Source organism: Heliangelus exortis, chromosome 1 (assembly GCF_036169615.1).
Source record: "Heliangelus exortis chromosome 1, bHelExo1.hap1, whole genome shotgun sequence".
Lineage (NCBI taxonomy): Eukaryota > Metazoa > Chordata > Aves > Apodiformes > Trochilidae > Heliangelus > Heliangelus exortis.
The window spans coordinates 83,213,594-83,223,568 of NC_092422.1; the positions used below are offsets into that span (position 1 = coordinate 83,213,594).

Consider the following 9,975-nt stretch of genomic DNA (forward strand, 5'->3'; position numbering starts at 1 on the left):
AACAGGGAAGAATTTTCAGGACTTTGTGGGTAAAAGAGAATATGAAATGTAGTGTTGACAAATGTAATGCATGCAGGGGGGAAAGGGAATTTTCATTATACAAATATGATGGGCTCTGAACAGAACTCAGGAACAGGATCTGAATTTGAATCTATTAAGACTTGAATTTAATGCTCAGCAGTCAAACAAAACCAAAGCAAAATAAATACCTGAGTGTTAAGAATCCAAAGAAAGGAGTAGAGACCAAAACAGAGAACGTAATTGTCACTGCACACCTGCATCTTGAATGTGCCATATACATATGGCTCATATAGCTCTGATCTATCTTCTAAAAAGATAGTAGCTGGGGAAGGACTAGGGGACCAGAGAAGTGTGACAGCTGACCACAGATACAAAAAGACTTCTGTAACAACAATAGATTGGATAAAAGTTAAATCAAGGAATATGTAACAATACCTGTGAGAAGCATGAAGACTGAACTGAGGTCAGTCACTTGCCATCCTTCTGGCAGGAAATCTTAAGAGTGCCTCAAAGAAAGTGCAGAAGGTGCAGGTTCATAGCAAATAGAAACATCTCATCTCACCACAGATAATAGAGCTGTGGATTTCCTTGCCATAGGATGTCTTGGGTGCTAAAAGGTTATATAGGTTCAGAGAACAACGCTATAGATGAACAGAAGATAAATCAATCTGGGACCACTGAATAAAAGGGGTCAGCTCGTGGCTAATGGAAGTTCTTGAAGTAAAAGTATGTGGAAGCAGGGAGAGTGTTACTGGCTACTTGTGTTTGAACTCTTCTTTTGGCAGTCTCTAATGATTGTTGCCAGAGAGAAGGTAACTGAGGATTAGGTGAGCCCTGGGTCTGATCTTAGAAAAACTGTCTATTCGTAGTAACAGATTTTTTTTATTATTTGTACTGCAGGCAGCACTGTATGTTGTCTGTCACTGATCAGTTATAACAGCTTGTTGGGAGTCTCCAAGATTTGTTGAAAGGTTATTGTGCAAAGTAGATGGGTGTGACTGGAGAACTGATATTAATTTTATTTCCTTTAAGTCGTTTTATTTTAAATTATACTGAATTCTCAAAGTAGCAGGTCTTGTGTTTCAAATTTTCCACAAATTTCAAGTATTATATAGGTTGCAGGTTCTCGTATAGCTGTGTTTTAGCAAACAAACTACTAAAAAGTTTAGCAAACAACTTGAAACTTGTCAGCACCAGGTCTAGAATTAGGTGATCAAGCAAAATGTCTAGCATCAGTCTGTGTCTAATTATGGATGCTGTGTAAGTACCCAGAAGAGAATAAGGAAATCTTTTCCTGCCACCTGAAATTATGGGCAGACCAGAAGAAAACAGTGTAGCAGGTACTTTGAGCTTCCCATTATTGCTTTGTTCGTGTCCTTTACCTGCTGAATACTAAGCAGTCTTCTGTCATATTATTAGTTCACCTTTAAAACAAGTCAGACAATTGACCAAGAATCATTTGAGGCTAACAGCCTCATGCCAAATGTAGTAAAGGCCTCATCTGAAATTCTCAGCAGGGTGTGAGTCTCTTAACTTTCATGTGAAGCCCTTAGTTGATTCAGTGTTCAGACTGATCCTGACTCTGTTTTGAGAAGTATTAGAAATAAAAGGGGAACAAAAATCTGGAAAATTGGCTGTAGCTGTCTTTGTGTGGGATGCCTTTGAGAATTCCTTTTGGTTATTTCAAAGTGGATTTGCCAAAGCAGTAAGAAACAGTCAGAAAAGTAGTTCTTGGTGGGAATATATGTTTGATTTTTTTTTTCCAAGTCTTTTTCATTGTGATTATCTGATTCTGTAGCCTGCTTAACTTAGTTTTGCAGCCTTTTAAGGTTTTTTCCACCTTGAGAACGGTGCTCAAGGGTAAATGATTACTGGAGTGTCCTCTTCATAAATCATAAGTTAATAAAAAAAGTCCTTTTTGTTGTTGGTTTTAAGACACCAGCAGCTATGGAAAGGGTGTTTGTTCCGTGAGTTTTCCAACTTATAAATTACTCTTGAGCTCTATACGGGTTCTACAGCTAATTCCTAGGTAGTATTTCCCCTTCTTGATTTAATTGCTTAGCAGTTTGTACAAATTCAAGTTTTCTGTAGTTTTTTGGGGGCATGCTTTGCGTTTTACTAGGTGGCTTGTCCTTCTCCTGAGCCTTTACTTCACAGTGCAGTGTAGCTGTGGGATAACAGGGCCAAGGGGGAGCTTCTTGGCAGCTGCACAACTTGAAGTATTAATTTCCTGCAGTTCCAGTCAATCCTGTCAGTCTGGAACTATCAGGTTTTGTGCTTCTCTTTGAGATTTGACTTGCAAAAATGGAAGCTGGAAACCCTGGCTTTAGTACACTACTAAGTTTTTGGTTGGTGGGTTTTTCCTCTTCTTAAAGAGGAAAATGTAAAGAAAGCTTTTTTTTTTTTTTTTTAATTACTAAATAAGCATTTCTTTTCATAGTATTTTTCACCTGTGTTCAGAACTTCGTTACTGTCTCTGTAAGACAGTCTTAGATGTTAAGCACTGTAGTTTTTGACAGGGGGGCATAAATTTCCAGCTTGGAATTTGCCTTGCCTTGTGTGCAAATGGAGGTGGATACCAAACCAGTTTCATTAAGGCAGTTTTAACTCTTACCTTAAGCTCTTTATGCACCTGTCTGGTCACACCTCAACTTGAACATCTCCCCCAGCTACACACACTATTCTGAACTAATTGTCTGCCACTCTGGGAAGACAGCTTTTCTGCTGCTTTGACATGACTGACGAGGAGCAATGCTTATTTTTCAGCTTTCTGAAGAAGGTACGTGATGTTTCCTCCAGCAGATAGAACTGAGTTAAAAGTAAGATGGAAACATTACTAAAATCCAGTCACGACTTACTGCCCTTATAATGGGGAAGAGTGCATTTCCTCTGCAGTCTGCAACACAAAATAAATTGCTAAAAGAAAAGGGTGATTTCCTCTTTTTCAGCAAAACTACCTTTTTCCTCCACAGAGCCTTTAAAATGATACACCCTTGCATGGTGTTTTTGATGAATTTCAGTAGATTTTTGCAACTTTGGCCTTGACATCATACATTGTACCATTTTATTCCTTTGCTTCTGTTGAGGCAGCAGAACAGTGAAGTGTGAAGCTTGGTTTCAGTACAGATAACAGCTGATGATTCTTTTTCTGCTTTTTCAGTTGAGATTATTATTTATTGCACTGAAAAATCTAGTTAATGGTATTAAAAATAGGAAGAAAGGTAATAGGTAACAAATCTCCCTAATTATCTGATAGGGAGGCGTGGGTCTGTTTGATTTTGTCTGCTTTTATCATGCAGAGATGCCAGTTGTGCACCTGAATTAATTTTTTAGTGCTAGTTTTTCCCCTCAAATGTTTCTCTAAAGTCAACACAGTTGATCTGGGATTTACTGTGGAACTGCATCAAGGAAGGCCTTTGTAGAGAAGCATTTAGAGAGGTTAGTGCATCTTCCAAGACTTGCTTACTTTGTTTGAGGTCACAGCTACTTATCTTAGATGATTTGGACTTGGGTTCACCTCAGAGGGGGCCACTGTGATGTCCTGCTTTGACATCAAGCCTTGGAATTTAGGAGAAAGACCTAATCCTGGTTTGCCATAGGAATTAATAGCTTTTTTTGGAGCTTCTGGTTTGGTTTTTGGTTTGGGTTTTTTTGTGGTTTGTTTGTTTGTTTTAAACTTACACTGACTATAGGGATAAGAACAACTGAATTTGTATTTAAAACAAAAAAACCCAAACAACCAAACAAAACCAAACCCCCCATACACAAAAAAAAAAAAAATTATAAATGAATAAATAAATAGCAGCCAACTACCTGGAAAACAGTTGTTTCATGCACATGGCATTGATCTTACTTTTAGTAAATTCTGATCCAGGAGCATTGTGAGTGTGTGTTTTGCCTGTGGGGTCAGGGCCTGGCTCACACAAGCTTGGTCTCTACCTGAGAAGGAGCAATTCTGCCTCTGAAATCAGTTCAATGGCATTATCTGTTTAATGCTGATCATTTGCCAGCAGTTCTAAACTGAAATAAAGGATGGGTCTGCTTTGTGTGTGCACAAAGTCAGGCATTCTGCAGTCTGAATATGTATTTACTAATAAGTGAGCAGTGATCATGTCAGTTTTATCTGGTGAGTATTTCATAAATACTTGCATGTGAGATGTGTGTTATCATTCAAAATAGATGATGGCATGAATACGAGTGAATCAGGTCTCCAATTTTTAAGGAAAGTAAAGAATTAGAGTTTCTGGCATGGATTGGGGTTTCTATCTTTTTTCCTTATGCATGGCTATAAAACAGTGGACATGTTTCTTAGCAGTAGAGATCTTAAAGGTGAGGATGCTTTTTTGAGGTAGAGTATGCTTTTCTTTGCACTATCTTTTCATAATATTCACTTCAGAGAAAATTGTATGGTGACACAATCTTTGTATTCCTGCTTGTCTGTATTAATACAGCAAAGAGTACTGTCAAGTGCTGTTGTCCCCCTTCATCTTTGTTTTACCCTGTTCATATTTTCACTTTTCATTTTCTGTTCCATTTATCTGTAGCTGTGTTGTCAAAGTTTCTAGAATATAATAAGACATGTAATATTTTCATACTGCTGAAGCAATTTTTAGCTATAAACAGAGGACCTGAATTAACTCAAAATAAGCTGACAACAGTTGCTTTATGAGCCAGAGGGTGGGGGAAGTCTAAATTACGAGATGACAGTACAACACAGTTGTGCTTTGCCAAAATGATCTGTCATTCTGAAACAGTATTTCCCTCTCTAAATATATTAGTATATAATTACAATTTTAAAATAAACAAAAACCTGTGATTGGTGCTGAAAATTTTTTATTCACCAGGCAGCTGATGCACATACTGATTAGATTTCTTAGCTAACTCCTGTCTGTGCTACAGGTTTGTTAATATAAATTGCAGGTATAGGCAAAAGCAGTGAGGGGTTGTTCTAAAAAAAAAAAGAACCAAACAAAAAACCATCCTTTTCTATCACAAACCACATCAGAAGAAAATTTGAAAGTTTATTGCGTGTGCTTATCTACACCAGTTTTTATTTTAATTGTCAGTATTTGTAAGTTTGTTTTTTCTCATTCATTTAAAATAACTTGATAACAGTGATGATTTCCTTTTAACTGTCTTATAGTTTCTGACTTATCCTGTCTTGCTCTTCTAGAAGGAGTTCTGGAAAGTCTACAAAAATGGACTTCAGGGAGAAAGTAACACAGGACATAACTGGTATTCATTTTACCTTGCATTCCCATTAATCATTGGCCTTTTCATTATCCTCATTGTCATTTTTGTCATATGGAGATGCCTGTTTAAAAAGAAAACGCGTAGACAGTCGGTGTACGTGCATAGGGGAGCCCACGAAGCGATGGGTGACGGTGCAGTGGCTGATGGCAGAGGGCCCCTTCCACCGCCTCTCAGCATTGTTCATTCCCCACAGGAGGAAATGTATGAAGTCAGTGGGCTCTCTCCAGGAGGTCTAAGCTATATGGATGGACGGTCAGACTCAATATCCACAAGGCTCTCAAACTGTGATCCTCCTCCTTCATATGAGGAAGCCACTGGTGAGATCAGTTTGAGGAGAAGTGAAACTGAACAACATTTAGATCCGCCCCCCCAGTACGAAGACATTGTGAATTCCAGTTCAGCCAGTGCCATTGCACTCTCTCCTATTGTCACCAACACTAAGTAAAGCAAGAAGAATGATACTGACTTTTCACAAGTTACTAATTGTTTTGTAGCACTTTATCTGGGCTTATTATGCATTTCTGTAATTTAATGGACTTGTACAATGAACTTCACTTCTGGTTTAGATTCACTTGTTCTATGGGTTTGGGATTTTTTTCCTCTACAGCAGGTCTTAAAAGAGAAGGAATCTGTGTTGAGAATGTAATGCAGGTGCAAATGTGGTGCTCTGTCATGCTTCTCAAAAGTTCTTCTGCTTTGAGGGATGTCACTTGTTTTATTTTGAACACTGTCCATATTCCTCACAAGATACATGGGATCCCCTTCCCCTTTTTTCTGCCAACTGTCAGAATTGCCTAAAACAGGGAGTCCTTAAGCAGCATTATAGATAGTTAGGCTAAAGAGGTCTGATTTGGCGTTATTGCCTCTTGTCTGGTTGGTTACTTTTTCTCACTTGGATTTTTGTTACATGCTGCACCCCATCCTGGGCCCTCAGAAGGCTGAGAAGCAGTATGTATGCCTTGGTGTTCAAACCAGCATCTCCTTAGAGTATGATGGCATAATAGCAATAATTTCAGAGTCCTAGTAGTAGAGGTGTATAAATGTTTAGAAGCTAACAATTCAAGACAGTAGTTACTAGATTTAATAGTGTACTTTTCTGTCTGTATTCTGCCTTTCCTTGCTGTATTCCTGTCTTTTTTTACTTGTGTATTCTATAGGTAAGAAGTGTGCGTGTTGGCTTCAGAACTTGAAAGTTCATGCAATGGTTAATAATGAAATGCTGAAATACTCAAGAGTGGATGAAATCCTGATCATAGTATTGACTGGGACCAGGATATTTTCCATGAACACATAAACCCAAAGGTATTCCTTTCCTTCATAAAAAGGAAAAAAATTGAAACCATTAGGTGTGTGTGTGTGTGACATTTTTTTTTTCCCCCCCAACTATGAAATAAAAACCCTTTCTTCAAATTCTGGTGGCTACAGAAATCCTCTGCAGAGAATGTAGATACTTTTTTCCAGAACCAAATACATTTGTTGCTTATTCATTCTGACAAGGTTCTTCCGTTGCAAAAGTTAAGGCTATGCACTGCAATAAAATAAAACTGCTTACATTTTTCATTGTTTCCAAAAACAGTGTAGTGTTTTTATCCATGACATGAATTCTCAAAGCGTGTTCTGTTCTCAGTGTACAGAAGTTGGTTTTTTTCAGAGCTCTTAGGTTACAGGTGCTCATCAAAGTCAAAGGTGCTGGGAAGCATGTTAGTCCAGGCTGGCTCCAGAAGTTGTGTGGCCAGCTTGGCTCTGCTGTCACCAATGATGAGCTGTGGAATGCACCTGACATAGGGCAGAACTGTGAGGATTCACACTGCTGGATTTCTAAGGGCACAACCCAGGCACAGTGCCAAGCATTAGTTTGGAGTGACTTTTTCGATACTAGAGCAGGTTTCTGACAAACTTGGTGCAGGTAGGATAGAGTCTTGGACAAAATATCAGCCACCTGGTTTAGACACTGATGATGTTAAGCTGGTGCAATCTGTATTGTGGTGATTCTTTATTCCCTGCTTAATTTAGAATCATTGAATTTTCAGGGTTAGAAGGGACCTTTAAGATCATCTAGTTCCAGATCCCAATATGGGCAGGGACAACTCCCACTAGATCAGGTTCCTCAGAGCCCTCTCCAGCCTGGCCTTAAAGCTTCCAGGGATGGGGCTTCCACCAGCTCCCTGGGCAACCTGTTCCAGTGTCTCACCACCCTCATGGTGAAGAATTTCTTCCTAAAACCTGCTCTAAATCTATGCTCCTCTAGTTTGAATCCATTCCCCCTAGCCCTATCACTACCAGAGATCTTTAAAAGATTTAAAAGCTAATTGCTCAGTTTAGCTTGTGAATATTTATTTCAGTTTTCTTCACCCCCCACACAGGTAGCATGGCACTTGCTTTCATACTATTCTGTGACCTACTAGTCAGCTAGTGCCAACTGAAATCTACTTAACCCTGAAGAACTACTGTGTAATCTTGCATTTCTTAGAACAGAAACCCAAACTCCATCTTGTTCCAAAGACCCCAGAAGAAATGCCAGTGCCCTCCATTTGATATCCCTGTTGGTATGCTGGATGTGTGCTGGTGTCTGCTGTCTCATGGGGATTTGGCTTGTCTTTTCCCTAAGGAATTTTACGGAAAGCTGCTGAAAAGAAATGTGTGGATATACATGGGTGTGTGGATGAGCACACTTTTGTAAGAATTTGATGGGAAGTATTGACCAGTGAAGGAAATATTTTGATTAATTTTATGTTTCCATTTTTGGCAAAGGGCAGGTTGCCTAAGTTGTCTACTGGAAATCTTCAGTTGCTAAAGCAAGTTGTAATGGAGTTAATAGATGAACTCGAGGCCAAATTGTTGTCAAAAAAAACCACAACCCAAACCCTCTTGTTTATGTTTATTGTTTAAAAAAGATATTGGGCAGAAAAGTACAATATCTTTTAGGCACTTGTGGTAAGAATTGCCTGGGTCTTGTTCTTGGACTGTCTGACTTTTTCTTTTGAAGTGGCTTTAGCTCTTTTGTGTGCTGAATTGCCACTTGTAGAAGTTAAAGCTCCTTTTATACTGCGTGACAGTTAATATACTGCTTTAGGCAGACATTACCAAAACAAAGTGCCTCATCTCAACATGCAGGAACCACCTCAAAAAGAAGTGGTATTTCAGTGTCCATGCCATATTGGCATCTTCTGTGCCTGCCAGCACAGCTGGCAGTTTTAGCAGTAACTTTCAATGTTTGGATACAAGACTTCCCTGTAGGACATGCGTGGAGATCACCCATTTCACATTAGATCATTAAGCAGCTGTCATTTTTTTAGATTACTTGGCCTTTTCTTTTTTTCTTTTTTTTTTTTTTTAAAAAAAAACAAACAAAAAAAAACTTTATATTCCACCATCACACTTAATGGCTTCATATTTCTGGTTCCCAAGTTGAATATTTTGCTGTATCCTATCGATACTTTTATGTGCCATGCAAAAATGATGCTTGGCTTTCCAGAAACACCACAGCCAAATATCTAAAATTATCTGAGTTGAATTTCTTGGGCTAGGCCTTTTCCTTGTACGTAAGCACCGTTGCGCACTATAAAATTGTGTCTTGGTGAATAAATTTCATAATTAAACAAAAACTTGTGTGCAACAGTTATCCAAATGTATTTGCTCTAAGACATGAGCTTTCTCCATGTTGTAATGTCAAACTAGAAAATGCTCTGTTCTTTTTTGTGAAATGTGGGAAAATAGCTTTGTCTTGTGGCTCATTTTTCTAATCTGAGTGAAAAATAAAGTTTTGTTTGTACTGGGGTTTTATACAGCTCGCTTTTTTTTTTTTTTTTTTTCCTCTAGATCACTTAGTTTTACCTATCCTGTAACTCCATTGTAAATTTGTAGTTGTACCTTTCTAAAGATTTTGCAAATCTGAATGCAGCAGTGTCTTGATTGATGACATGAATAGTCAGGATGCTGCCTTTCCTGCTTCTGAATGTAACATTGAATTTCATCTTGTATTAGGACTGAGATGACTTATATACTAAACCTAATTTAGATGTAAATGTCACTGTTTTAAGAAATATGGAAATTAATTATTTGCTTAGAAGATATTTAGCATTAGTAGAGATTGTTCTGTTTTCACTGAATGTAAATAACCTCTGATTACAGTATTACATATTTTAAAGGGGTGTGGTTTACATTAAATTATCCTATTTAAACATTTTTGCATATGTTTATAGAAATTCTTTGTAACATTTATTTTTTGGATATGCTAAATAAATTTTTTTTAAGATGCCTCATGTTTCAAAATACCAACTTTACACAGCTGCAGTGAGAATTAAGTGTGTATTTAAGTGGTCCTCTTAATTTCCATTGGTTTATGTACTTGATTATTTGCAGTGAATCAGTTTTTTTCTTTTCATAACTTAAAATGTAAATATAATTTTGTTTGCAAGTACACTTGATATTCTTTCAGTATGTCAGCTCATTTTTAATAAGATTTGATAATTTGTTTGTTTTCCATTTTCTTAAAAAAAAAAACTTGTTTTAGCCATAGCTAAGTAGTAGTCGCAGGAAGGGGGAAAGGAAGAAGCTATCGTGACAATATGAAGCAGGAGCTGTAGGAAAATAAATCAGGGGACATAATTTCAAAGTTGGCTTCAGCAGACTCAAAGAAAGGGATTGCTGATTTTGCATTAGCTCTGTGAATTATGCCATAGACGTGAACTTAAAAAAGAA

The 9,975-nt window shown here is 37.8% G+C and overlaps 1 protein-coding gene across 3 annotated transcripts in view; it reads left to right on the forward strand.

Annotated features, from left to right (window-relative positions):
• Nucleotides 1-9,051, forward strand: part of PRRG1 (proline rich and Gla domain 1) — a 30,983-nt gene extending 21,932 nt beyond the window's left edge. For 2 of the 3 annotated variants that reach the window (XM_071750780.1, XM_071750789.1), the window contains exon 4: nucleotides 5,195-9,051. In XM_071750780.1, coding sequence (XP_071606881.1) covers nucleotides 5,195-5,719 — 525 coding nt within the window. In that variant the 3' untranslated portion in view covers nucleotides 5,720-9,051. The remainder of the gene's footprint in view (nucleotides 1-5,194) is intronic. The other variant, XM_071750797.1, reaches the window with a different exon arrangement.
• Nucleotides 9,052-9,975: the final 924 nt, after the last annotated feature.